Source organism: Malassezia japonica, chromosome 3 (genome assembly GCF_029542785.1).
Source record: "Malassezia japonica chromosome 3, complete sequence".
Taxonomy (NCBI): domain Eukaryota; kingdom Fungi; phylum Basidiomycota; class Malasseziomycetes; order Malasseziales; family Malasseziaceae; genus Malassezia; species Malassezia japonica.
Window position 1 is genome coordinate 437,642 of NC_083372.1, and position 25,918 is coordinate 463,559.

Genomic DNA, 25,918 nt, shown 5'->3' on the forward strand with positions numbered 1-25,918 from the left:
GCCGACGCGGTCGGTGTTCAAATCGGCACGTGATACTAACCCCGCGGAGCGGCTACTGGACAGGCTAGTCGGTGTCGGCGTCCTCCTTGCGGGGAATCGGGACCACGCGCTGGTCCTCGTCGCGCTCGCCAAAGAAGACGGTCGCGCCCTCGACCTGTCCGCGCGCGGTCTCGGTGTCCTGGCGCTTCTGCGAGTGTGTCGAGAGCTTGGCGATCGCCGAGTCAAAGTCCATGTGCGACGTAAGCGGCCGGCTAGGCAATGGCGTAAGTGCGTGGCGTGCGTCGAGGTTGATAAAGAGTACCTCGGAGCTGTGCGCACCCTCCGACACCGAGATCACGAGCGAGCGCTCGGGCTTGGACGGCTCGGCGGCGGACATGGTCAGGGGGCTCGACGAGGCGCTCACGGGGCTCTCGCGTTCGTAGACCTCAAACGTAATGCTCGAGAGATAGTCCAGCGGCGGCAGACGCGGCATAATCACGTTCAGATCTGACGAGAGGATGAGGTTGAGGAGCGTGTGCACGTGCGACTCCTTGGTAAAGTAGAGCGCACAGAGGCCCTTGACATTCGAGCTCTCTTTGAGGTTGCCAATGATGCTCTTCAACAGGGGCTGCGAGGTGAGCAGACCAATCTGCTCCTTTTCGTCGCGCGTGATACCGTACTCGCGGGGGCACACAAAGTCAAACAGCGCGAGGCTCATACGGTACAGGTTGTGCAGGCGGTTCAGGCGCGGCTCCTCGCCCTCGTCGGAAAAGATGCGCTCCAAAAAGACGCGGTTGTGCAGGCCGTCGTGCGACAGCATATCCGACAGTTCACTCGCCTGTGTTAGCATGTATACGTACCCGCGACGGCTCGTTCGGCTGGTCCTCAAAGTCCTGGATCAGCTTCTCCCAGCGCTCGCGGAAGAGCGCCGGGGTCTCGTGCGTGCACCAGCGCTCCTGGATCTTGTCGACGTCCAGTGCGGCATAGTTCTTGTACATCGTCTCGCGCAGGCTCAAAAGCAGCTGCTTGATCTCGCCGCCCATCAGCGCGGGCGGGGGAAGGTCTTCCGGCCAGCCGTCCGGGCGCTGGTCGGCGGTCGGCGAGTCGGGGCGCAGGCACGCCTTGAGCTCCTTCTTGACCTTGTCCATGAGGTCCTTGGCGGCATTCGAGTCGTCGAGCAGGTCCTTGCGCACGACCATTTCGCGCGGCTTGACGTTTCCGTCGTCCTCGTCGCCGTTGAGGAAGGCTGCCGCAAAGATCTCGGCGCTCGCCGAGACGCGGCGCTCGGACGAGGTGTAGACCGTGCAGTTGTTCAACGCCTCCTTGTTCATGATGAGCATGTCGCGGCGCATGTTGCTGCCGTAGTCCCGCGCCTGGTGCCGGGCCGCGTGCGAAAACTCGCCGCCCCACTTGACAATGAGCTGCGTCTTTTCCAGCTCGCCCGTTTCTTTGTTGAACGAGGGCTTGATCTGGATCTTGGTGCCCGGCATGTCTTTCTTGCGCTGGATCACATCGATCAAAAAGTGCAGGTCGTCGACATTCGCCCCCGGAATCTGCGCCGAGGCCTCGAGCGCGTCAGACACGAGCTCGAGTTGCTGGCGCAGGATGATCTCCTCGCGGCAGCCGTGCATCAGCGCGAGGATCGGCGCGGCGGCGGGATCGCCCGCCTTGAACGAGCGCTTGAGCTTCTGCTTCGGTGTGCGGTCGCCGTGACGGAAGACGGTGACGTTGGCCTTGAGCACCCACGACGAGGTCTCTTCGAGCATCTGCACCACCTGGCTCGGGCGGCGCATCGGGCGCTCGATCGTGCTGTTGCGGCAAAAGGCCATGAGGATCTCGGCGCACTTGTCGTAGTACGCGTCGTTTCCCTTCACAAAGCTCCAGCCGTTTACGTCGATCACGTAACTCTTGTCCTTGACGCGCAGCAGGTCAAAGCCACAGATGAATTGCTTGAACGAGAGACTAATGTTGCGCGCCATCTCGCGCTCCTCGGGCGAGAGCTCGGTGATGTACCGAATCTCTTTGCCGTCGGGGTTGCGCTTCACGAGGCCGTCGACGACGGGCGACTTGCGCGTCTCGGCGTGCGCAAAGTCGGGGCCAATCGTGTAGACCTTGATATCCTCGGCGTTGTCGACGTCCATGAACTCCTCGTAGATGTACGAGCCGTCGGAGCGCGGCTCGACGAGGTCCGCGTCAAACTCGGACGACTTGTTTCCGACCTTGCGAAAGAGGCGGCGGCCGCCTCCGCCGCGATCCTTGGGAAAGTAGATGTGGATGTTGTGGTCCTCGCCGCTGACTGGCTTTTCCACAAACGGCTTGCGAATCTCCTTCCCGTCCACAATCAGCGTATCGTAGTCGCGCATCTCGAACTGCTTCGGCACCGCGCAGTCGCGCAGGTTCACCCCGAGGCGGTCCTGAATGTCTTGGAGGAGCTTTGGCGCGAGCTCCGGGCCCCCATCGCGGTTCACGTGGACGCTGCGCGGCGTCGGCACGCCCGCCGCGTGCAGGATCTGCAGCACCGCGCGGCGGTCCCACAGCACGGTCTGGAGGCTCAGGTCGTTTACGCACACGGGGTGCCGCAGCTCGACGTACCGGATCGCCTTCTCCAGCGGAAAGCCCGTCGAGAAGAAGGAGATGAGCACGTCGACAATCGGCCAGCTATCAATTTCCTCGTCGAGGATCATCTTGTCGCCAAAGTTGACTACCTCAAAGTTGCCCATCGCCAAAATACGGTTCAGAATGTTCTGCATCGGCTTGGACCGCGCCTTGCGGTCCATCGCCGCGACACCCAGGCGGATCGGCTGCATGGCGAACGGAGCCAAGCACGTGCCGCTGGACAGTGCGCAGGCGGCCCGTGCGTTCTCGGCCGTGGCGCGTCGCGTGTGGCGGCGCTCTTGACAACGTCGCTTGTATGAACCGCCTGCTCGACCCAAACTCCCCCGAAAAGAACGACAGATTTACTTTACTAGCTCCTTCTAAATTCCCTGATACCTACTACGACGATGCAGACCCGATGCCACACAAAGGCCGCCGTGCGCCCCGCGCGTCGGGGCCCATGGACGACCTCGCGCCCGAGACACTAGCGCGCGTCTTTGCGTTTCTCGACCCCAAGACGCTCGGCGTGTGTGCAGGCGTGTGCCGGACATGGCACGCGATCCTCCAGCTGGATACAACGTGGCGCACGGCGTTTGCCGTGGCGTTTGGCCTCGACGAGCGCGAAGAGAGCATCGCGGCGCGCGTCCTCGCAGGCGATACGGCGTGCACGTCGCTGCGCGTCGCGCCAGCCCTCCGACGACTGGACGCAAGCTCGTGGAAGGCAGAATATACCGCGCGCGTCGCTCTGTTGCGGTACGTTTACGCGGCTGACCCAGACGCTGGCGCAAGTCACGCACACCGACCATTCTCTCGGATCCCCGCATCGCGACGCTCGATGCGCTGGCACTGTCCGCGTCGCGCCGCTTTGTTCTTTCGCTGTCGTACGGCTTCAGCGTCGCATCGCGCTCGAATGCATTCACGGGCAAGGTCGCCAAGGACTTTTTGGACGCGTCTGGATTCGCGTCGCTGGGGCCAAACGGCCAGCCCAACGTCGAGTTCTCGCCGGTGACGACGGCGCTCGCGACCGACGCGCATGCGAGCCGCATTGTGTGGGGCCAGCGCTCTGGCGATATTAGTCTTACCATGATCGACTGGCGTGGCCAAAGTGCACGCGGTACAGTGCGCAATCGCGCGTTTGCACGCCGCGCCGGGCACAATGCGCCGGTGACTGCGATCGCGTTTCCGGCGCCAGCCGGCCACGGCGGCGCGCATGGCGTGAGCCGCTCGACCGAGCTCCACCGCCAGCTGCTCTCCCAGGCGGGCGACGCGGCACAGACCTTTGCTACGGCCGCTGCCGACGGATCCGTGTACATCTGGCACGCGAAGCACGACGTTCCGATTTGGAAAGGCCATGCACACACGGAGCGCAAAGCCAATGCGCCGAGCGACGGGCCCGTCGACTGCCTCGTATACCAGCCTGCGCACGGCGTGCTCCTCGCCGCGTGCCGCTCCGGGACCGTGTGCGTCTGGACAGAGGTCGAGGCCAAAGCGCTCTCTGCCTTGTACAATAGCCGCAGCGCGCGCCACGAGGCGCTCAGCGAGGCGGATCGCGCGCAAAGCGCCGCGCTCCAGCAGGCGCAGCGCCTGCACATCCCCGCCCACGCCGCGCCGAGCGATGCGCCGTGCATCGACGCGCTCGTGCTCGATACGTACGTCGAGGAGGAGCGCCGTCTTTCGTTCCTGGTCCATATGCGCAATGCGCGCGTCTTTTTGCGGCATGATATCCTCGACGGCGAGGTGCGAACGACCGTCTTTGGTGCGCCGAACATCTCGCCGATCACGAGCATCCGCTGCGACTTTGACGTGCGCGAGCGAACCGGCCGCCTGCCTGCGGCGCTGCTGGCACGCATGCGCGCAGCGCGCTTCAAAGAGCACAAGTTTGTCTGTGCCGGCACCGCCTCGGGCGGCATCGGCATCTGGGAGTGGGACGCGGGCGAGGCGTACCAGGAGGCGGACCAGCTCGCGTGGCAGCAGTGTGCCGCGCCGCAGCTGGTCGTCGGCGACGCCCAGGCCGCGCCCGCGCTCGTGCTCGAGGGCCATACGAATGCGATCACCGCGCTCGACATTACGCCGTCGCTCCTCTTTGCCGGCAGTGAGGACGGGACGGTCAAGGCGCTCGATCCGCTGACCGGGCACGTCGTCCGCGTATTTAACGAGCGCACGGCACGGCGGCAGCCTGCGCGCATGCTTGCGAGTGGCGAGCTGAGCCCCGAGCATGCCGCGCGCTTCCGTGTGAACCAAATTGTGGCGGATGACGACCTGTTTGTCGCGGCGATCGGCCCCCAGGTCCTGGCCTGGCGCACGACCGCTGCCGCCGAGGCGCCCGCCGCGGAAATCAAGGCGGCGGTGCCCGCGCGCCGCGCGCGTGCCGCCGAGCGGCCGCGCATGCGCATGGACCTCGATCGCGCGGTGCAGGAAGAGCAGGAGCTCTTGCAAGCCGAGCGGCGCGAGCGCCAGGCGACGCATGCGCGGCGCGACGCTGCCCAAGCCTCGATCCAAGGCGCGCTGGACGACGAGGCGGCGCTGGACTATGCGCTGATGCTGTCGCGCGAAGAGGCGCAGACCGACGAGCTGTCCTACGAGCTGCTGTATGACGAGCTGCGTCTCGAGGCGAGCGAGGGCGACAGCGATGCGGCGCCGATCGCCTCGCCTGAGCTCACGGCCTTTTCCTCGCCGCCGTCGCGCGCGTGGGACACGCTGCACCACGCCGGCCCCCGCGCGAGCACGACGAACGAGACGAGTGGCCCGCATAGCAAGCTGCGCACCGTCGCCGTGCCGCGGTCGGCGCGCCTCGCCACGAGTCCGTCGTCGGCGCACTCGTCGCTGGGCAGCACGCCGCTGCAGCTCGGGAGCTCGCAAGAGTGGCCGGACATGCGCCCCTCGTCCCTGCCCGAGCACCGTGCTGGGCGCTCGCCGATGGGCGCGTGGGCGCACCAATCTCCGGTGCTCCGCGCGACGGACCGCCCTGCGAGCGCCCGGGGCCAGAGCGCGCTGGTGACGTCGGCCCCGTCGCCGATCTGGCACCTGGACGCGCCCGACGAGGACGCGGAGGACGCGGATCTGCGTCTTGCGATGGAGCTCTCGCTGGCCGAGTACAACTCCCGTACGTCTACCTAGCTATTCTTCGTCATCGCCCACGACGTGTGCCGTCTGCTCGAGGAGCTTCTGCTTCTGCGCACGGACCTTGCGTGCGAGGCGCAGCGCGCTCTGCAGCGGCGCCTCGGCCTTGGCGTTGATCTTGTCCGTGAGGAAGCGCTCGACGTGGACGTGGTGCGCCGGCGCGAACTCGACGCCCTGGCGGCGCTGTTCGATCCACGTCGTGTTCTGCACGACCTTGTCCAGGAGCGGGCGCACGGACTCGGCGAGGCGCGCGCTGTGCCCCGTCTTGAGCACGCGGCGCAGCTGCACCGTGATGGGGATCACGAGCTCCGGGAAGGCGATGCTGCGCGCCTGCGTCGCGAGGAACTCGAGCAGGACAAACGCAAACTCGTCCGCGAGCTGCTCGGCGTAGATGCGCGTGCGCACGTAGGCGGCCGGCGCGCGGAACGTCGTCTCGAGGTCGAGCGGCTTGAGCGTCGCGCCCTTGGCCTTGCGCTGGAACTCGGGGCTCTCAAACACCTCGAGAATGAGCGGCGCTGCAGGAATGTAGACGTGCGTGAACTGCATCAGGCGCAGCATCGTGCGCACGACGTGCAGGCGCAGCGGGAAGTAGCGCGACGTGGGCACGAGGCGCGCGACGCCGAGCGCGACCTGCACGAGCGGGTAGATGAGCGGGCGCATGTGGCTCGGCCCCTCTTCCTCGCGCTCGTCGCTGCAGGCCTTGGCGAGGACCAGCGACCAAAAGTCGAGGCAGTGCAGATAGGGCCAGTTGAGCACGCCCTGGAACTGCTCCTTGGTCTTGATCTTGAGGCAGTTGCGCAGCGAGATGGCGAGCTGGCGGATAAAGCCAAACGCCTGCTGGTACGACGCATCGGGGTGCAGCATAAAGAGCTCGCACGCCGTGTTCTTCATCAAGACAATATTCGGCATGGTATGCGGCGTCGTCTGCCTCGTGCTGCGCACGAGCGTGTGGTACGCGCCCTTGAGGCAGAAGTCGATCATCTCCTCGTCAAAGGCCGAGGCGGTGGCGAGGTGCAGGCACGAAAAGGCCGCGAGGCGCGTCTTGTCTTCGCCGCTGCTCCAGTGGTGCAGCAGCTGCTTGATATAGTCGCGCGTCACGCGGCGATCGTGGTGCATGTACGGAATCATCTTGGCCGACTCGGTGAGGGCGACATACACCATGTCCGGCTCCGGAAGCGTCTTGAGCAGCTGGATCACGCTCATGAAGTAACTGCGGATCGGCCGCGCGAGCGTGCTCCATTTCTTGGTATTCGTCGCGACCTTGAAGCGGCCGTCCGGCGCGCGTTTCGAGGGGACATGGTGCTCGACGACCATGGGCATGTACTTGAGCGTGGTAATGAGCAGCTTGGAAAAGACGGCACCGTCGTCGATGCGGTATGCATAGTCGCCGCCCTCGTCGCCGGTGTGCACCGCCGAGCGGAAGGCGAGCAGGAGGCGGCGCAGCGCACGCAGCGAGTGGTGCTGCACAAGGTCGCGCTGCCAGCGGCGCAGCATGTCGAGCGTCACCACCGGGATCGCCTCTTCGTCCTCCTCGTCGGCCTCGGCTGGAGCATCGTCGATCATGTCCTCCTCCTGCTCATCCTCGTCGTCGTCCTGGCCGAACTTGAGCAGGTCCTCGTCGTTCTCCTGCAGGTATTTGTAAAACTCGGGGTCGGTCTCTTTGAGCTTTTCGAGGTCCTGCGCGTGCTCCTCGGCGTCTGGGTCAGCATGGGCACGTACCAGAGACGTCTTCCATGTCGTCCAGGCGGTCGTCGTCGTCGTCGTCGCCGTCGTCGGCCGCCGCGGCGTCCTCGTCGTCGTCGTCCTCCTCGCTATCGCCCATATCCGCTTGAAATCCACCCCGGAGGAACTCGTCGACGTTCGACGCGCCCTCTTCGCCGGGCGCCGCCTCCTCGCCGTCCTCCTCGCCGTCCTCCACAGCGGCCGGGCGGCGCGTCTGCTTCGCGTGGCGGTCGCGAACGTGCGCCGACTTTTTCTTGTGCTCACGCCGCTGCTGCAGCGTTTTATCAAGCTGTGTGAGTAGGGATACGTACATGGTTCTTGACAAACTTCTTGGTACGCTTCGTGACCTTGGCCATCGTCGCTGCTCCCAAGCTGGACTTTTTTTTCTCGGCCGACGCAAGATGCACGACGTGACGCGTCGGGGCGCGAACGGGCTTGATGGCGAAGATGAGCACGATTCCGGTCAAGGTGAAGCACAATGGCCAGGTGGTACGTCTTTTTCCTGACGCAGTACGATATCGATCTAGACACCTCTGCTCAAGGGCTTTCGTTTAAAGAGGCGATCGCCGAAAAGACGCGCGTGCCGATCGAGCGCCAAAAGGTCATGGTCAAGGGCGGCCTGCTCAAGGACGACACGGACCTGTCCAAGCTCAATGCGCGCGTCGGCCAGCAGTTCATGGTGCTTGGTATGGCCGGCGATCTGCCGCAGGCGCCGGCTAAGCCGGTGCAGTTCCTCGAGGATATGAAGGACGAGGACCTGGCCAAGGCGGTACGTGGTGTGGCTGACGCAGGCGAATCTCAAGGTCGGTCTCACGAATCTCGGCAATACGTGCTACCTGAACTCGACGCTGCAGGTGCTGCGCTGCATCCCCGAGCTGCAGTCCGCGCTCGATGCGTACGCGGGTAGCGCGAGCGCGAGCGACGGCGAGGCGGGCCTGACCGCCTCGCTGCGCGACCTGTTCCGCGAGCTGAACAAGGCGCCGGCCGCCTTCCCCCCGCTGCTCTTTCTCACCGTCCTGCGCAAGGTCGCGCCGCAGTTTGCCGAGATGGCCGAGGGCGGCGGCGGCTACGCGCAGCAGGACGCCGAGGAGGTGTATGTGCGCATCCTGAACGCGCTCGGCAACTGCCTCGCGACGCCGGGTGGCGGCGACCGCTTTGTGCCCGAGTACCTCACGGGGCACATGGCGATCGAGCGCTCGTGCCCCGAGGCGCCGCAAGAGGCGGCGACGAGCGCCAACGAGCCCTTCCTCGTGCTCCAGTGCAACATTTCCAACACCACCAACGAGATGACGGCGGGCATTCTCGAGAGCCTCACGCAGCCGATCGAGAAGCACTCGGAGCAGCTCAACCGCACTGCGATCTACAACGAGCAGAGCCGAATCTCGCGCCTGCCCATGTACCTCTCGGTGCACTTTGTGCGCTTTTACTGGCGCCGCGACATTAACAAGTACGTGCCGGAGCTCACCCAGAAAAACCAAGATTATGCGCAAGGTCAAGTTCCCCCTGGAGCTCGATGCGAGCACCTTTGCGACGCCCGACCTACAGCAACGCCTCGCGCCTGTGTCTCACAAGTGCAAGGCCGTAGCCAAAGAGCGCGAGGAGCGTGCCAAGGTGCGCCGCCGTGCCAAGGCGCATGGCACGGAGCAGCGTGCGCCGAGCGACGCGCCGAGCGATGCGCCGAGCGATGCGCCGAGCGATGCGCCCCGCCAAGAAGGCAGCGCCATTTCCGACGAAGAGGAGCGTGCGCTGCGTGCAAAGGAGCACGACGAGGTCGAGGCGCTGATCGACCCCGAGCTGCGCAGCGACACCGGGTGCAACCCCAGCGGGCTGTACGAGCTGGTGGGCATTGTGACGCACAAAGGCGCCGCTGCCGATGCCGGCCACTATATCTCGTGGGTGCGCAAAGAGAACGAGTCGCGCGACCCCCTCGCCGACTTGCCCTCGAACGAGTGGTACAAGTTTGACGACGACAAGGCATCGGTCGTCGACTCGGACAAGGTCTCGACGCTCTATGGCGGTGGCGAGGACTCGGTGGCGTACATTCTCCTGTACCGCGCGCGTGCGCTGCCGTAGTGGTGATCACGCTATGAAACATGTATAGAAATGCAATGCTATACGCCCTGGGGTTCTGGCTTGATATCGTGGGGGGCGCCCATCGCCGCCGACGCGGCGGCAGCGGCGGCGGCAGCGGCAGCGTACGGGTCGTGCCGCCGGTCGCGGGGCCGTGCGGGCTCGACAGGCTCGGGCTGCGCCACCTCCGACGCACGGCTGACCAGACCCGCTGGTCGGTAGTGCGTCTTGAGGTGCTGTGCGAGATTATCCGAACGCCCAAAGCTCTTGCCGCACGACTCTACCGGGCACTTGTGTGGCCGCTCCTGTGTGTGCGTCCGGTTGTGGCGCTTGAGGTGCTCCATGCGCTTGAACCGGCGGCCACAGTGGCATACGTGCAGCTTGTCCGCGCTGCTCACGACGAGCGGCGGCGGCCCAGCATTGCGCCCCCGCGCGCGTGCGGCGCTCTGTGCGGCCTCGTATTCGAGGAGCGAGGTCATTTGCTCGCCCGGCATGCTTGTGCTCTCGGGCATGCGCGACCGCCGGCGGTTCGCCGACGGGGTCATGGGGGAGAGGGGAACAGGGGAGCCGATCGCATTCATGCTTTTCGAGGAGCTCAGTCCGCCCGGAACGTAAAATGGGTCCATTTCCAGCGGCGAGCCGTACAGGGCCGGCGTCGTCTTGGCGTACGGCGTGTAGCACTTGCGTGCCATTGCCGTCGAGTTCACCGGGAGGTGCGCCGAGTGCGAGGCGGGCGACGCCGGGAAGGACATGGGCTCCTGCAGCGGCGTGCACATCCCCCGCTCCTGCTCAGCGGACCAGTGGGGAAGCGGGGAGTGGAGCGTCGGCGCCGAGGCGACGCGCGACATCACCTTGGGCCCGCCTGGCGCGCCGCTTTCCTGGAAGAGGAGGCCGGGGGACATGGTCGGCGGCGCGCCGCCGCCCGAGTGCAACGGCGACATGTACGGCGGCACGGCGCTCGGCGACATGTACGGCGGCATCCCCCCCGAGCTCAGCGGGGACATGAACTGCTCTGGCGTGCCAAACGGCTCGTCTAGCGAGATGGGCCCGTGCAGCCCCTGTCGCGAGATGGCCGCGGCGCTTTGTGGCGTAAAGGGCACCTGGTAGTACGGCGGGGCCTGGTGGTGCTGCATCGCGGCGTACATTTCCGCGCCGTACGGCAGGGTGGGCGCCTTGTGGGGCGACATGCGCTCGCCGTGGCCTTCGTGCGGAAAGCCTGGCGAGCGCAGGTCGAGTGACGAGGCGATGCTGTGCGCTGAGCCGTACTCGGGCGTGGACGCGGAAATCGCCGAGGACGACGAGATGCTCGGCCCCGAGCGGTGCGTGCGCACGCTGTGGTTTTGGAGGGAGCGTGGGTCGTCGATCGTCGCGCGCCGTGCCTCGGTGAGTGGCGTCATAGGGGGCACGCCATGGGGCATCATGCTCGGCGGCGTGGCGCTGAGCTCGTACAGAAATGCGCCGTGAAAAGGCTCGTCGGGGGCTTTCATCGGAGTTTCGTCGTCCAGCGACGAAATCGGGGGCGAGGGGGGGCGCGACATGCCCTGTGCGCCGCGCGAGACGTTCTTGATCGGCGTCATGGGCGTCTGCTGCGCCTCGCGCGTAGGGGAAAGGACGGTGGCTGTGTCTCCGATCGTGTCTTCAGAGGAGATCGAGTGGATGGTCTGCGATCGCTGCGACGGCGTGCTCAGGCTGAGGTTGGACACGCCCGGGAGCATGTCCGAGGACGCATTGGTCCACGAGTCGCTCGTCTCGTGCGCTTCGCTGCGCAGGTCCTGCCAGAGCATGGCGCCGGGGTGCAGCGACGGCTCGCCGCCGATCGTGTCGAGTCCCAGCGCAGAAAACACGGGCTGAGACTGGAACGGATCACGCAGCCCGCTCGAGCTCATCGGCGAGGACGGGGGGAAGCTCGTGTCGTACAAATCGCGTCCCCCCCCTTGCTGAAACAACATCGGATCGGGGTCGGTCGGCATGGTAAGTGCGGCGAATCTCTACACCACACGCAGACGAAAAATGTTCGGCAGTGTGGTGCGATTCCCGTCAAAAAAAAGTGCTCTCGAATCCAAGTCCGCGCCGTTGCGCGTTCTCCAGGGCAGGTGCGCGAGCGTTAGGATGGAAGGGCCGGCGCAGGGCACGGCCGCGCACCCCAGCGCGGCGGCCAGCTGACGCGTCGGCCGACAACATCTACCTGCGGGGCAGCGCCGTTCCCCCAATCAAACGCCCACCTGCGTGCGGCGGTGGACGCGCTGATTGGTTCTATAGTCACGTGTAGGGCAAACGAACGACACCATCACGCGACGAGGATGCAGCCAATGGTTTCCGCTATGGCACAGGGGGAGGGGGACCACCCTGCGGACGCTTATCCCCAGTAGGGCTGCTGGCGGCCGTAGGAATAGCCGTTGTACGCGTTGCCTTGGTGGCCAAAGTTGCCCGCGTACTGCTGGTAGTACGCGGGATGCTGCTGCTGAGCCGGCTGCTGCGGCGCAGGCTGTGCCGCGCCGGGCTGCGCGGCTGGCTGCGCACGGTTCGCACCGCCCGCGGGCGACTTGCCGTCAAAGGAGCGGTAGTCGAGGGGGCTCGAGTTGGTCGCCGTGCTGTTTTGCGCGCTGCCGCGGGCCTGGGGGGGGATGGAGCCCTGGGGGGTCTGGCCCGCGGTCAAAAAGTTGGTCAGCGCGGGCAGGCCGCCGGCGTCCGCCTCGGCGTTGCCTTGCAGCTTAAAGTCGCTGTTCGCGTGGCCGAGGTTGGGCATGCGCTGGCCAAAGCCTTGCGAGTCGTACGATGCGCTGGTTGCATTGTGCGGCTGGAAGTGCGGCGGCGGCGTCTGCGTGCCGTACACGGCGCTCGTGTCGACAGGCGCACCGTGGTGCGAGTAGGCCGACGCAAGGCTCGCAGGCGGCGTCTGCTCGGGTTTGGAGGGGTGCTGCGGCTGCCCGCCGTACACCTGGTACTGACCAAAGCCTCCGGCAGGCGAAGCATAGTGCTGGAACTGGTTGGGCATGTAGTAGGGGTAGTAGTAGGGCATCACGTTCGGGAAGGGCTGCTGCGCCTGCGCATCGGGATGCGTGGGCAGCGCGGGGGGGGGCGGGGGGGCAGCCGCCGCCACAGGCGACGCACGCTCATCCGCACGGACGGGGTGCAGCGCAGCAGAGCCGACCGTGTTCGCACTGCCGTACGGCAGGTTGTTGCGCTGCGTCTCGAGGGGGGTGTTGTAGATCGACGACGAGGCAAACGCGCCGGCCGGGGGGGCCTGCGCAGCGGCCGTGGCAGGCAGCTCCTCCGCCTGCTCAAAGCCTTGGGGACGGCCACCGAGACCGTACGCACCGTTGCCGCCAAACGCATTGCTCTTGAACGCGTCGAGGTTCGGCTGCTGGAACGACGACTCGTCGCGCTTGCCGTCCACTTCGAAACGCTCGGCACGGGGCGCGGGCTCGTCCGCAGCAAGCGGCTCACCGTCGTCGCCCGCCATAAAGTTCAGAGAGCCAAACTGCACACCAAGGCGGTCGAGCGCCGAGGCACCACCAGGCATGACCACAGGCGCGTTTTGCGCGCGGCCACGGGCACGGGGGGCCTGCTGCTGCTGCTGGTACTGCTGGTGCTGCTGGTGCTGCTGGTGCTGGTGCTGGTGCTGCGCCTGCTGCTGCGCCTGCTGCACCTGCACCGGCGCCGACGCCGGCACCTCGGGCGCCGCCATCTGCGCGGCGGCCGCCACGAGTGCGGGCTGCGTAATCTCGCTGTCGATCGCAGGCTCCGGCGCGGACTGCGGCGCCGGCGCGCTCGGCACAGCGGCGCTCTCGACCGCAGCGGGCGGCTCGGGCTTCGGCTCGACCGGGCGCGCGACCTGCGCCCAGCTCATGCCCGTCTTGGGCTTCTCCTGTGTACGCTCCTTATTCGCACTCGGCTGGCTCACGTTGAACGCCTGTGCAGTGGTCGTGATCGGCTTCGTGTCGGTGGTCGTCGCGACCGGGCCGCCGCCCGCCGCGCCGCCGCGGCCGCCGACGCCACGGAAACCGCCGCGGCCCGCGCGGGCAGATTGCGTCGGTGCGCCACGGCCACGGGCGCTGCGCTCGGCGGTGCGGGCGCGCGCCGGTGCCGCGGGCTCCTGCGGAGCGGCGGCCGGCGCCGGGGCGGCCGGCGCGGCGACGGTAGCCGCGGCAGCCTCCTTGCGGGTCTGCTTTTTAGTCTTTACCGACGCGAACTGCGCGGCGTGGCCCTCGCTGATGCGGCCGACGGCCGTCTCGACTTCGCCGCCGCTTTCGTTGAGCACGAACAAGAGGTCTTCGTCGGACCAGTCCGGAAAGAGCTCCTGGAGCATGCCGAGCTGGTTCGTGTATTTTGCACGGAGCGCCTTGACCTGCTCCGTGTCGTCTGCGGCCGAGTTCGCGCTGCGGTTGCGCGGGGCGGCACGACGCCGCGGATTCGGCGCACGGCGGGGTGCGGCGCCACTCTGCGGTGTCGACATCAGATCAATTATAAAGGCACTAGTGTAGGCCTAAACGTGTAGTATATGTCGCAGCTCGTCAAGCACGCACTCGTCGTACTCGCTGCAGGGAACCCTGAGTCGATCAAGGGCGATGGAAACGGCTCGTGGCGTTCCGCACGCATCCGTCTTCCCGGCACGTGATTTTGACTTCGGCCGAGCCGATCCCCCGATTTGCCAGCGTCGGCGCACCGACGACGAACTACTTGGCGCGGTCGCGCAGCGGATGGCCTGCGGCTTGTCCTTTTCTGCTTCACGAGGAACGGCGCGATATGCACTGCCCAGTGCGGCCACTAGGCGCACTGGACACCAAGAAACACATGGACAGCGCCATGCCGACACGGCCCGCGTCGGAGATTGGGGGAGACGCCCTCTTTCAGCGCATACGGTGCTCGGAAGCAGGCGCGGTGAGCGCACAGTCGCCCGCGCCGGGATCCGCGACGTCCTCCGAGCCGATGACGCCATACACACCAGCAAGCCCGTGGCATGCGCCGCGCTTTGACGCGCACGACGACGCGCCGATCCTCTTGCTCGACACACGCCCGTCACACTCCTTCTCTGGATGCGCGTACGGCAGCGAGGCGGGGGGGTGCGCGCGCGCAGGACACGTCAAGGGGTCCATCAACCTGCAGGTGCCCACGCTCCTCCTCCGGCGCACGCACCGCGGCCTGGGGGGGGCGTCGCCGACGGCGATGCCCAAAGACTTTTCACTCTCCTCCTACATCCACTCGGACGCGGGCACGCGCCGCCTCCACGAGGTGCGCGCGCGCCGCACGCGCCAGCTCCACCGCGATATCGTACACCATCCTCACTTCCAGGCCCTCTTTGATGTATATTGGTTCACGGACATTGTCGTGCTCTTTGAAGAGTCCGACAGCGAAACGCCCGGCGCGGCCTCGCAGCGGCAGGACTGCTCGAGCTTTGCAGGGCGCATGCTCCTCCAGCTCCTCGAGGCGCTCCAGGAGAGCCGCGCAGAGCTCGCCGCGGCGAATCCGCTCCTGCGCGACGCGCGCCGCGGCCTGTACTACGTCCGGGGGGGGCTCCACGCCCTGCGCCAGACTCCGGGCAGCGCCGAGTTCTTTACCGCGCCGCAGCCGTCCGAAGAGGCCGTCTCGCCACGGACCGCGCCCGAGCGCCCGGCCGCCGGGCCGGCACTCGCCTTGTCGCCGCCCCGCAGCCCGGGCGGGCGCATGTCGGCGATGGCCCCGACGCCGTTCGCGCTCCCGCACGCGGCCGTCGAGGGACGCCGCTCGAGCAAGCCGAGCCTCCCGCGCCTCAACACGGGCATACGCGACACGCCCCCGATTCCCGCGCGCATCAGCGAGACGACGTCCGCCGCGCCGCGCCACTCGCTCAAGCCGCTCGACCTGACGGGCCTCCCGGTGAGCGCCGCGCCGCTCTCGGCGCGCCGCGCGACCGCGCCCGAACTGCTCAATACCGCCCACGACCAAGAGGACTGGGGCGAGTTCAACGTCTCGACCATCATCCCGGGCTTCCTCTACTTTGGCTCCAACATCACCAACGACGATCACGTGCAACAGCTGCAGCGCCTCGGCGTGCGGGCGATCCTCAACACCGCGCTCGAGATCGAGGACGGGGGGGCGCCGGAGCTTGCGCTGCGCACGCAGTTCCGCGAGTACCTGCGCATCCCGCTGCGCGACGTCGTCGAGCAGCCGGACGTACAGCAGCGCCTCGCCGAGGCGTGCGCGTTCCTGGACCGCGCATTTCTCTACTCGTGCCCGGCGTACGTGCACTGCCGCGCGGGCAAGTCGCGCTCGGCGATGATCGTGATGGCGTACCTGATCCATGCACACCGCTGGACACTCCAGCAGGCGTACGCGCACGTCGCGCAGCGGCGCACCACGACGTCGCCCAACATTGGCTTCCTCGCGGAGCTGATGCACTTTGAGCGCGAGACGCTCGGCGCACGCCGCACCGGCGCGCCGCTCGCCAGCCCGGGGATCGCACAGAGCGCGCCGGTGCTCGACACGCGCACACGCAGCGCGAGCGTCTCGCCACGGCGGCCCATGTTCCCGGAACAGACACTGCGCGCAGACGAGGGCCCCAGCGACGGCCGCTACCGGATCCCGTCCATGTCGCACGACGCGCCGTCGAAACGAAATAGCATCGCGGCGCTTGGCTCGAACCAGGCGAGCCCACTCGAGAAATAGGTTGTACAGTAAAGGTTACACTACGGCAAACCACGCACACGCGCCGACGTCCAGCGCCGTCGCCTCGTCGGGCGCAAGGCCAAGGGGGTGCGGGGCGCGCACGCGCACGACACCGGCATGCTGCAGCCCACGCACCAGCTCCAGCAGCTCGAGGCGGTCGACGGCGGGGCGCAGCTGCAGCGCAAGGTGCGCCAGCGAGAGGCCGGGGCGCGACGTGACCCAGCTCTGGACGAGCTGCACACGCTGCGCCCACACATCGTGGCGCAGCGCACCGTCCATGTCGCGCCACGCACACGGCAAAAAGCGGCCGTCGGCGCCGGGCAGTGTCCACGCGGACAGGTGCGCCGCCGCGACAATCCGGGGGGCGTCGTAGCCCACGGCGTACGCGGCGCCCGCCGCCAGCGCGCCGTCGGCAGCGGCGAGCTCGTCGGGCGCGAGCCTCGCGACAGGCACGCCGCGGGGGTCGTCCGCACACGCAAACGACCCGCACGGCGCGGGCCACGGCACGGGCGACACCTCGGCGTGGACGCGCATCTCGCCCGCGGCCGCGAGATGCACCGCACACTCGGTCTCGACGTCGTCGAGCGTACGCGCATTGAGCTGCGTCCGCTTGCGCAGCTCGTGCAGCGGCGCCATATCGAGCGTCGCACGCACCGCGCCGGCGTCCATCAGACTGATCCACGCCGCGGTCTCCCCGTCGGTCGCCGCGGGGTGCGCCGTCGCACGGCCCGCCTCAAAGAGGCGGCGCGCGGCGTGTTGCGCGTCGCGCATCGTCGCGAGCAGGTACGGCTCCTGCAGCGCGCGCATGCACTCTTCGGTAAAGACGAGCTGCACACGCCCGTTGCGCTCGCCGGCGACACGCACGACGCGCTCCGCGACCAGCTGCGCGATCGCCGCGTCGACCGCCTGCTCGCCGAGCGTCGCCGCGAGGTGCTGCACCGCGCCAGCGTCGGCGTGCACCAGCATGCGCACCGCCGCACGCGCACAGCCGCCGCCGTCCGGCGCGTGCTCGGTGCTGGAAAAGGTCGCCCAGCTCAGAGGCCGCACACGCTGCGCCTGCAAGCGGTGCACCATCGGCATGTTCTCGCTGGGGAGCGCAAGCGAGGTGCGGGGCACGAGCGGCACCCACAGCGCCGCCTCGTCGCCGAGGCGCAGCGGCAGTGTGACGTGCTTCGCCGCGTCCGCGTGCGCCGCAAGCACCGCGCCCTTGTCGAGGTGCGCGCGCAGGTACGCAACGTGCGCGCCGAGATCGAGCGACGTCATGTGCGGAAAGTGGGGGTCGTCCAGAGCGCCGCTCGCGCGCGCAGCCGCCACGAGCGGCGCCCAGGCACGCTCCAGCAGGCGCAGCGAGACCTGCTCGGTGCGCGAGTGCATCAGCTGCTTGAGACGCACGCGCCACGTCGTCCACGCACTCTCCTGCCCGCCGGGCGTGAGCTGGAGCAGCGCAGAGTAGTCGGGCACGCCGCCCGCATGATGGTGCCGCTCGCGCAGGACAATGTACGCGTCGCGCAGCAGCTCCTGGCGCTCGGGCGTCCACGCCATGGCGCTGCGCGTGCGCGGCACCGTGCGCCGCACACGCCTCGGCGGGCGCGCCGAAAAGGTCGTGCGCAGCCGCGCCTGCAGCTCGGCAGGCGCGAGCGCCTCGCGCCCGTGCAGGTACCGTCGCTTGTGCTGCGCAATGAGGTGCGCAACGGCCTCGCGGCGCTCCTCGGGCACCGCGTGCTCGGCCTGCTCCGCGGCGAGCATCGCGTCAAACTCGCTCTCGCGCTGCGCGCGCCGGAGCGCGACCTTGTGCGAGAGGACGTCGGCGGGGCGCGCGGCGCGCGGCGCAGCAAAGTACGCGGCGACCGCGTCGCGGGGCGCAAGGCACGCATGCGCCAGGCGGTCGATCAGCGCGTCGTCAGGCGCATGCTGCACAAAGCGGCGCAGAAACAGCTTCTGCGGCCGCCGCAGCACAAACGAGTCCTGCCACGCGTGGCGCGCGTGCAGGATCCCGAGCGGCGCCTCGGGACCGTCTTCCCGCGCATAGGTCTCGTGGAGCGCGCGCCAGTACGCGTCAAAGCCGTCGGGCGTGTGCACGTCGTACGTCGTATCGCCTAGCGTCGGGTTCGTCAGGCGGTACGCGTCGCGGTCGCGCGCCGCGCAGCCGAGCGCGACGAGCTGCTCGGCATAGCTTTGGAAGCGCGTGGCGTGCGCCTTGATGCGGCGCAGGCCGAGGCGCTGCGCGACCGGCTCGGGCAGCTCGCGCACAGGCATCGTGCGGCTCTGTGCGCCGAGCACCGCCTTGACCACCGTGCGTGTGCGCAGCTTGACCGGAACCAGCGCGACGTACGTCCAGAGGGGGCACGCGGTCCAAAAATAGTCCAGCAGCAGCGGGTCCGCGTGCGCCGCGAGCGCCGCGCCGTGAAAGAGGCGCAGGCGCACGGCCGCTCCGTGAAAGAAGCCGTAAAAGGGGCGCAGGACGTGCGAGAGGCGCGCAAATGCCTCGCGCGTCGACGGGTCGTCGAGGAGCTCATCAGCGCTGCGCTCCGACGCCCACGGCAGAGACGACGGCACGGCAGCGAGGCCGGCGTCGGCGGCAGACACGTCGGCATGCTTGATCGTGCCGCGCGCCGTGTGCCCTTCCACAACGTCGCGCACATGCTGCTGCAGCGCACTGTCGCTCAACGTCGGCACGTAGAGGATCGTGCGCTGGCGGTGCACGTCGCCGACTTCGCGCTGGACCTTGGTCGTGCGCAGGAGCCCACGCTGGACGGCTTCCTTGATGACCTTGGACCGCGTCGTGCGGTCGGACAGGTCGGTCGACGTCGTGCCTTGTTCTTTCAGCATCCGCGGCACATCGAGCTCGTCGACCGCACCTCCGGCCCGCTCGACGACATCGAGCAGCAGCGCACTGCGGTGGAACGTGCTCAGGTTCGTACGCCGCGCATCGGCACGCGGCGCGGCCGGCTGCAGCTGCGACCATGCGCTCGGCGCCGCACTAGGCACCACTTCGGGCAGCGCAGGCGCAGGCGCAGGCGCCACCGCCGGCGGCGGCGGCGGCGCCTCGTCGGGCTCGGCCTTGGGCACCTTGCGTGGCCGGCCACGCTTGGCCTGGCCGGTAGCCGGATCGACGTTGCCAAACTTGCGCTTGTGCAGCGCGACCGGCCCCTCGACGTCGCGGAAAAACCCAAGCTCGCGGCGCTGCATCCCGTCGAGTGCCGCACGGTACGCGGCCTTGTCGGCAAACAGCGCCTCGCCAGGCAGGCGGGGCGGTACGGTCGCCGGTGCGATCGGGACGTGCGAGCCGGGGGCGAGGCCGAGGCCCGTCGCGAGGTCCACGCCGTCGCTCTTGCACCGTGCCTGGAACCCCGCAAATGCATAGTACCGCACACGCCGCTCGCGTCCTTCCTGCTCAAAAGGCGCGCAGATGGTATAGGGCGTGTACGGCGGTGCGGTCGTCCGCGCGAGGATCTGTTCAATGATGCGCTTCATGTCGGTCGAGGCGTGAAAATGCTCGGCGAGGTCGTGCAGCGTGCACCCCTTGTTGCCGGCCGCGTATATGTATGCGATGAGCTGCTGCTCAATGGTCGCTTCGCGCTCGATGCGCCACGCATCAAGGCCGTGCTGCGCCGCGTCCCCCGCCGCGTCCTGCTCCCCAAACGCGGTCGCGAGGCCGTGTGGCGTGGCGCGCAGGTACAGCGGCGAGGCGCCGCTCATTTGCACGCGCACGCGCTCGACGTAGCCCGCGGCAATGTACCGGTTGAGAAAGGCGATCAAGGCGCGCTTGCTGCCTTGCACGGGCCGCAGCCCCAGGCGCAGGGCGAGCATGCGCCGCGGCGTCATGTGGGCGCGCGAGCGCAGCAGCATTTTGTACAGGCGTACGCGAAGGAGGTCCTGTCGCGAGTGCAGCCACACGCGGCTCTGCTCGTCGGAGAGCAGCGGGTACGCGAGCATCTCGTGCTCGTGGGCCGTGTCGCCAGCGACGGCCATATCCGACATCGGCTCGTCGTCGTCGTCGCTTTCGTGTTTCTCGATCGCGAGGCGGTCGACGTCGACGTACGTCGGCTCGCCCACCCCGTCGCTGTCCGCTCCGAGTGCGTCCTGCTGCGCGCGCCATTGGGGATTGTCGGCCAGATAGGCCTTGCACACGATGTAGTTGGAGACGTGCCCCATTTCCGGCGCAGAAAACTTGGCGCTGCGTTAGGCATAAGACGTACACAAGATCGCGCTCGAGCAGCGCCTTGACGAGGTAGTAGACCGTCTTTTGGTCATAGTGCGTCGCCGCGCCGAGGGCGACGACCGTGAGGCCCGCCGCGCGCGCGCGGCTGACGTGCTGCAGGACGTGGTACGCGGCGGCGGACAGGAACGACGCGTCGCGCGCGCCGGTGAGCTTTGCACGCACGATCGGTGCGTCGACCAGGACGCGGAGCGCGTCGCGGTACTTGGCCTGCGCCTCTGCGAGCGGCGCATTGTCCACTCTGCGCGGCACCGGCACCTCGCTCGACTTTCCTAGCACCGATGTGCGCTTCGCGCTCTTGGCGTGCGCCGCCTCCTCGACGCCGAGCGAGACGTGGGGATGCGCGAGGAGCGCGTCCCAAACATAGGCACGGTACGGCGCGTCGAGGACCGCGCCGACATTCGCGCGCGCGAGGCACTCGGCTACAAACTGGAACACGCGCTCTACATCCGAACCTGTCTTGAGCCCAAATAAACGCACCCTGCTCGCCGTCCAGGGCGATCTGCTCGACGCAGTGCGCGAGCAGCCGCGCCAGCATCGCGGTGGAGAGCGCACAGACCGAGTCGTCACGTGCGCTTCTTTTCACCTGCGACGATGCTCCGAAGCGTGCCGCGGCAGCTGCGGATCCGGGCGCTTCCTGGCAATTTGCGAGTGAACGAGGCGGTGGCGCGTCAGGCGGCGCAGACGGCACAGCGTGCGGCGCCTGCGCCCGCCGCACCGAGCGTGGTCGAGCGACTGAGCGTGGCCGACGTGCCGAGCAACGTGCGCCTCGTGCCGTACGTCTCGCGCAAGAACCGCTTCTGGAAGGTATGTGCTATTTCTTACGCAGGTGTCCAAAGAGCAGCGTGATGTGCTGCGTGCCGAGCTTAAAGAGACCTAAAAGCGCCCTGCGCAGCATACCCACGCGTCCGGCGCAGGTGGACATGTGCGGCGCACGCTGCGAGCCTGCGCGAGCTCACACCAAGCATGCGCGCGCCGCACAGCGCCCGGCGACACGCAGCGGCGCCCGTCGTGTCGCCGTGTCCGGCCTGCTGCCCTCGGTAGACCGTTGTAGACCTCCGATCCTCCACAAGACACACCTCCATTTACGCCGCTACGCCATGAGCGAGCCGAGGCGTGCGGACAGCGCGCAAGGGAGTGTGCCGCCGTCGCAGCGGAGCACCGATAGCGTGCCTGCCGGAAGCGTGTCGATGCCGTGCAAGCGGCGTTCGCACTCAAGCGACGGAACCGCCAGGTTTGGCGCGTACCCCGGGCGCGAGAGCGCCGAGGGCCCCGCGCTGCCGCCTGGGGCGCGTGTGGGCAGTGCAGGCACGTCCACCGTGCGCGGGATGCACCTGCGCGGGCGGTCGTATGCCGGCCCTGGCGGCGGCCCGCAGACGTACGAGCGGCACACGGCCGACGTGACGCGGGCCATGGTCGAGTTCCTCACGCCGATGCTTCCGACCGAGGAAGAGTACCGGATCAAGGAGGCGACGCGGCGGCAGCTCGAGCGCCTTGCGGAGCGTGTGAGCCCCGGTGCGCGTCTCTTGGCCTTTGGCAGCATGGCCAACGGCTTTGCGTTGCGGAAATCAGGTAGGTTGCCGCGCTGCTGACCCAGACATGGACCTGTGCTGCCTGCTGCAGCACGACGCAGAGCACGAGCAAAAGAGCCCGTCAGAGCTGGTAGAGATCCTGGGCGAGCTGATCCGCCAAGAGACCGACTTCCACGTCCTCCCCCTGCCGAAAGCGCGCATCCCCATTATCAAAATCAGCCGGCCGGCCTCGGGCGAGGTGCCGTACGACATTGCGTGCGATATCGGCTTTGACAACCAGCTGGCGCTGGAGAATACACGTCTCCTGCTCTCGTACGCGATGGTCGACCCGCCGCGCCTCCGCAGTTTGGTCCTCTTTCTGAAGGTGTGGACCAAGCGGCGGAAACTCAACTCACCCTTCACCGGGACGCTCTCGTCCTACGGCTTTACGCTGCTCGCCCTCTTTTTCCTGATACACGTCAAACGCCCCCAGGTCCTGCCAAACCTGCAGCGGATCCCCGCTGGGCGCCCGCTGCGCCCGGACGAGGTCGAGCTCGAGGGGCACAACATCTACTTTTACGACGACATCGAGACGCTGCGAAAAGAGTGGTCGTCCGACTGCCACGAGACCATCGGCGAGCTCCTCCTGGACTTTTTCCGGTACTTTTCGCGCGACTTTCACTACGCCAAAGACGCCATCTCGCTGCACACCGAGGCGGGCCTCGTCTCGAAAGAGTCGCGGGGGTGGAGCGGCGAGCACCTCTGCATCGAGGACCCGTTCCAGCACGGGTACAATGTCTCGCGCACGGTCACCAAGGATGGCCTGTACACGATCCGCGGCGAGTTTATGCGCGCCGGGCGCCTGCTCGCGAACCGCTCCGCGCGCGCGCCGCAGCTTCTCGCAGAGCTGTGCGAGGAGCGCGAAGACGGGCTTACACGCGCGCCCGACTTTCACGGCAAGCGCAACGAAGGCGCACGCTCGCTGGGCCGTGCGCCAAACGCATTCCGCGAGCGGCACGAGCCGTTCCGCGGCGCGGCAATGGACGACATGGCTCGCAGCCTCGGCAGCCAGGTGTATCCCCCGGCAATGCTCGCGCCCCTCGCGCATACACACAACCTCACGGCGCCGGGCGACGCGCCGCTCGGCTACATTCCCGCGCCGTACGCCGTGCCGCTCGTCCCGGGCACGCACGCCACGCTGCCGTACACGAGCGACCGCCCAAGCGGCGGGCGCTCACTCTCGGACACTCCGTCCTACCCCTCGACGCCGTCCAAGAACGCGCCGGACACGGCCCCGGCGCCCACATACCCCACGGCCCACCCCGCGCCCAGCGCGCGCTCCGCGCCGCCGGAGGAAGTGGAGGGCGAACTGTTTAGCATGTCGCCCGACGCCTGACCACCATGGCGCTGCCGCACGGCGCGCCGCGGCTCACGTTGGACGAGTACTATGCGCGCGCGCGCGAGTTTCGTGCGTGGCTCGCAGAGCACGACAAATATTTAGATGAAATGTCCAGTAATGATGCGCGGCGGAACTTTGGCCGGTTTGTGCGCCGCTGGAACGACGCGCGGCTGCGCGACGCGTACTATGCCGGGACCGTCGAGGCGCCGCGCACACGGCACCGCTGGTTTTCCGGGCGGGGCAGCATGTCGCCGCCCCGCAAGCCGGCGGCCGAGCGGAAGAGTGCGTCGCCGCCCCGCACAACGGCCAACCGGCGGAGCGCATCGCCGCCCCGCAAGACGGCGGGCGACCGGCAGTACGAGCGCGAGCAGGCGCACGACGCCGCGCAGCGCGCCGCCAAGGCCGAGCGGCGTGTGGCGCGGCGCGAGACAAAAGAGTGGATCGAGGAGCAGGCGCCCCGTGCGACCGGGCGCGACGCGCTGCACGAAAAGCGGCGCGAAAAGGCGGCGTCGCACCGCGCGATGGCCGAGCGCCACCAGCTCGACGACGATGTCGCGGACGGCATGTCGACTGACGCACTGCTCGGCACCGGCAACTCGTTCCAGGACGCGTACGTACTCTTGCTCACCCAGACTCGCTGAGCGCGACCGTGCCGAAGGACGGCGCTCGACGCGGTCCCAGGAGCGACAGGCCGACCGTGCGGCCGAAAAAGACGAGCGGCGTGCGGCGCTGCAGTCGAAAGAGGACGCGACGATGGCCATGCTCCGCTCGGTACGTCCTACCCCTAAACACCCCCCACTAACCCACACAGATGGCGCAGCGATTTACCTAGCTACGTACGAGCTCTGCATAGGCCGCCTCGATGTATTTCTTAATTTCCGCATAGGACACGACCAGGCAGCTCAGTTCGTCGCGCGACGTGAGCATGATCCGCTCGTCGATGCCAGCATCGAGCTTGTTGAGGTGCATCAGGACGTGGCTCAGGTCCACGACCGGGTGCCCCTGCTCGTCCACTGCGTGAAAGACGAGGTCGCGGAAGAGTTTCAGGACGTAGCGGTCGCCCGTCTCCTTCCACTGCCCGTCGCGCTCGTACTCGGGCCGCTCGTTGACCATGTTGAGCTTGCACAGAAGGCGCACGAGGCGCGCGTTCTCGAGCTCGCGCAAGAGTGCCGCCTCTTGCATGTCTGCGTGGTTGAGCCCTGCGCCGAGGTCGTCGGCGAGGTGCGGCGCGAGCGCCGTGATGAGTGTCTCTGCGCTTAGGCGCTCGTCCGTGTCGTGCGTCTCGAGGAGGCGCCGTACGAGGCCGTGCAGCTCCGCCGAGTAGCCCTTGCGCAGCGTCTCGAGGCTCGTGTCTGCGTTCTGCGCCGCGGCGACATTGTTGCATGCGATGCACAGCATGAGGCGGCCCAGCGCGACGAGGTCCTCGCGCTGCTGCTGCAGGAGTGCGTCCGGCGGCGGGTGCGCCTGGTACATCAGCACGTCAAACACCGCACACCCGTTCAGCCGGACGCGGTTCTGCGCGGTGCGCAGCACCTTGCTCGGCTCGATGCACCGTGCCGCGAGGCCCGCCGTATGGATCACGCGCAAGAGCGCGCCGAGCTGGCACAGGTAGCTCCAGAGCACGCGCTCGGGGACGTGCATCGACGCCGGCTGCAGCCGCCCCCGGCGGTCGGGCTGCAGCGGCTTGACGGTCATGTGTTCCATGTAGAGTGTCGTTGCGAGCGGGTGGAAGTCGTACACAAACACGATCGACGCATCGCCGAATGCGCGCGTCGTAAACGCCTCGCGCACCGCGACGATCGACGGATTCCGGATCTTGCGCCAGCGCTCGACGGCGGTGATCGCCGCCTCGTGCTGCAGCCGGAATCCTTCAATGCGCCGCAGCACGTAGCATTTGCCATCCAGCACGCACGTCGCCTTGTACAGGTGGCTGCGGTAGCCAAACACGCGGCTCGGGTCGCCGCTCGCGCCGGTCAGGCCGTGCTTCGCCCCGTCGAAGCGGGGATCGAGCAGCGAGGCGGGCGGCGTGCTCCCCCCCGCCTCGAGCGGCACGAGCGAATGGTAGACGTGCAGCGTATCCGGCAGCGGCTCCGCGCCGAGCTCGGACGGGCCGCGCGTCGCGTACAGCGCCTCGTGCTTGCGCTGCAGCGTCTCTTGCATCGCGCCGTCCATAAAAAAGGTCATGGCCGCGAGGTGCGACGGGTGAAAGTTGCTCACATGCGGGAACGGCGGCGCGTACAGGTGGTACTGCAGCGGATGGCGCACGCGCGTCTCGTCCTCGCGCGGCGCCTCGTACGCGCTCGGCTCAAACGGCACATAGGCGGGATCGTACGAGGGATCGTACGTCGGCGGTACAAATTCGTCGTACCCTTTCGTCGGTGACGCGGCCTGCGGCGTCGCCGCACCGCGGGGCACAAACACGGGCGCCTCGGCGAGGTTCGCTCGCAGCTGCGCTGGCGCCGGCGCGGCGCTCTCCGCACCCGCCGCGCCGCGCGGCTGGAACGAAATCGTGGCGAGTTTCGCGTTCGTACTCGACAAAACGTTCGAGAGCGACGTGCCTTTCTTGGCGTCGTCCGCGCGCGACGCGCCGGGCGCAGTGATCGGCACCGCCGCCGACGGTCGCCATTCCGGCGCAGACATCTGTGGAAGTCGGGGGCG

At 67.8% G+C, this 25,918-nt stretch overlaps 12 protein-coding genes across 12 annotated transcripts; 6 read left to right on the plus strand and 6 right to left on the minus strand.

Annotated features, from left to right (window-relative positions):
- Nucleotides 1-64: 64 nt before the first annotated feature.
- VIP1 (inositol hexakisphosphate and diphosphoinositol-pentakisphosphate kinase) lies at nt 65-2,786 on the minus strand (the record flags this gene model as incomplete). The annotated part of the gene is made up of 2 exons (XM_060266020.1): nt 65-817; nt 840-2,786. 2 exons carry the CDS (start codon nt 2,784-2,786, stop codon nt 65-67), a joined length of 2,700 nt encoding a protein of 899 aa, XP_060122003.1.
- A 206-nt stretch (nt 2,787-2,992) lies between these two features.
- Nucleotides 2,993-5,572, plus strand: MJAP1_002078 (uncharacterized protein; the record flags this gene model as incomplete). Its single annotated transcript, XM_060266021.1, has 3 exons — nt 2,993-3,327; nt 3,351-5,498; nt 5,560-5,572. The coding sequence occupies 3 exons, from the start codon at nt 2,993-2,995 to the stop codon at nt 5,570-5,572; spliced, it is 2,496 nt and encodes an 831-aa protein (XP_060122004.1).
- Nucleotides 5,573-5,691: 119 nt separating this feature from the next.
- NOC2 (Nucleolar Complex 2 protein) lies at nt 5,692-7,772 on the minus strand (the record flags this gene model as incomplete). The annotated part of the gene is made up of 3 exons (XM_060266022.1): nt 5,692-7,391; nt 7,414-7,705; nt 7,728-7,772. 3 exons carry the CDS (start codon nt 7,770-7,772, stop codon nt 5,692-5,694), a joined length of 2,037 nt encoding a protein of 678 aa, XP_060122005.1.
- A 91-nt stretch (nt 7,773-7,863) lies between these two features.
- UBP6 (ubiquitinyl hydrolase 1) lies at nt 7,864-9,489 on the plus strand (the record flags this gene model as incomplete). The annotated part of the gene is made up of 4 exons (XM_060266023.1): nt 7,864-7,905; nt 7,928-8,185; nt 8,208-8,863; nt 8,886-9,489. The coding sequence occupies 4 exons, from the start codon at nt 7,864-7,866 to the stop codon at nt 9,487-9,489; spliced, it is 1,560 nt and encodes a 519-aa protein (XP_060122006.1).
- Nucleotides 9,490-9,527: 38 nt separating this feature from the next.
- Nucleotides 9,528-11,456, minus strand: MJAP1_002081 (uncharacterized protein; the record flags this gene model as incomplete). The annotated part of the gene is made up of 1 exon (XM_060266024.1): nt 9,528-11,456. The coding sequence occupies one exon, from the start codon at nt 11,454-11,456 to the stop codon at nt 9,528-9,530; it is 1,929 nt and encodes a 642-aa protein (XP_060122007.1).
- Nucleotides 11,457-11,842: 386 nt separating this feature from the next.
- DEF1 (RNAPII degradation factor) lies at nt 11,843-13,942 on the minus strand (the record flags this gene model as incomplete). The annotated part of the gene is made up of 1 exon (XM_060266025.1): nt 11,843-13,942. The coding sequence occupies one exon, from the start codon at nt 13,940-13,942 to the stop codon at nt 11,843-11,845; it is 2,100 nt and encodes a 699-aa protein (XP_060122008.1).
- Nucleotides 13,943-14,652: 710 nt separating this feature from the next.
- Nucleotides 14,653-16,131, plus strand: MJAP1_002083 (uncharacterized protein; the record flags this gene model as incomplete). The annotated part of the gene is made up of 1 exon (XM_060266026.1): nt 14,653-16,131. The coding sequence occupies one exon, from the start codon at nt 14,653-14,655 to the stop codon at nt 16,129-16,131; it is 1,479 nt and encodes a 492-aa protein (XP_060122009.1).
- A 15-nt stretch (nt 16,132-16,146) lies between these two features.
- MJAP1_002084 (oxalate--CoA ligase) lies at nt 16,147-20,888 on the minus strand (the record flags this gene model as incomplete). The annotated part of the gene is made up of 3 exons (XM_060266027.1): nt 16,147-20,308; nt 20,331-20,805; nt 20,831-20,888. The coding sequence occupies 3 exons, from the start codon at nt 20,886-20,888 to the stop codon at nt 16,147-16,149; spliced, it is 4,695 nt and encodes a 1,564-aa protein (XP_060122010.1).
- A 56-nt stretch (nt 20,889-20,944) lies between these two features.
- Nucleotides 20,945-21,230, plus strand: MJAP1_002085 (uncharacterized protein; the record flags this gene model as incomplete). The annotated part of the gene is made up of 2 exons (XM_060266028.1): nt 20,945-21,157; nt 21,180-21,230. 2 exons carry the CDS (start codon nt 20,945-20,947, stop codon nt 21,228-21,230), a joined length of 264 nt encoding a protein of 87 aa, XP_060122011.1.
- Nucleotides 21,231-21,450: 220 nt separating this feature from the next.
- Nucleotides 21,451-23,257, plus strand: MJAP1_002086 (RNA uridylyltransferase; the record flags this gene model as incomplete). The annotated part of the gene is made up of 3 exons (XM_060266029.1): nt 21,451-21,536; nt 21,585-21,922; nt 21,948-23,257. 3 exons carry the CDS (start codon nt 21,451-21,453, stop codon nt 23,255-23,257), a joined length of 1,734 nt encoding a protein of 577 aa, XP_060122012.1.
- Nucleotides 23,258-23,367: 110 nt separating this feature from the next.
- Nucleotides 23,368-24,048, plus strand: MJAP1_002087 (uncharacterized protein; the record flags this gene model as incomplete). Its single annotated transcript, XM_060266030.1, has 3 exons — nt 23,368-23,870; nt 23,893-23,957; nt 23,996-24,048. The coding sequence occupies 3 exons, from the start codon at nt 23,368-23,370 to the stop codon at nt 24,046-24,048; spliced, it is 621 nt and encodes a 206-aa protein (XP_060122013.1).
- A 40-nt stretch (nt 24,049-24,088) lies between these two features.
- On the minus strand, nt 24,089-25,900 carry PAN3 (PAB-dependent poly(A)-specific ribonuclease subunit 3; the record flags this gene model as incomplete). Its single annotated transcript, XM_060266031.1, has 1 exon — nt 24,089-25,900. The coding sequence occupies one exon, from the start codon at nt 25,898-25,900 to the stop codon at nt 24,089-24,091; it is 1,812 nt and encodes a 603-aa protein (XP_060122014.1).
- Between the last annotated feature and the right edge of the window lie 18 nt (nt 25,901-25,918).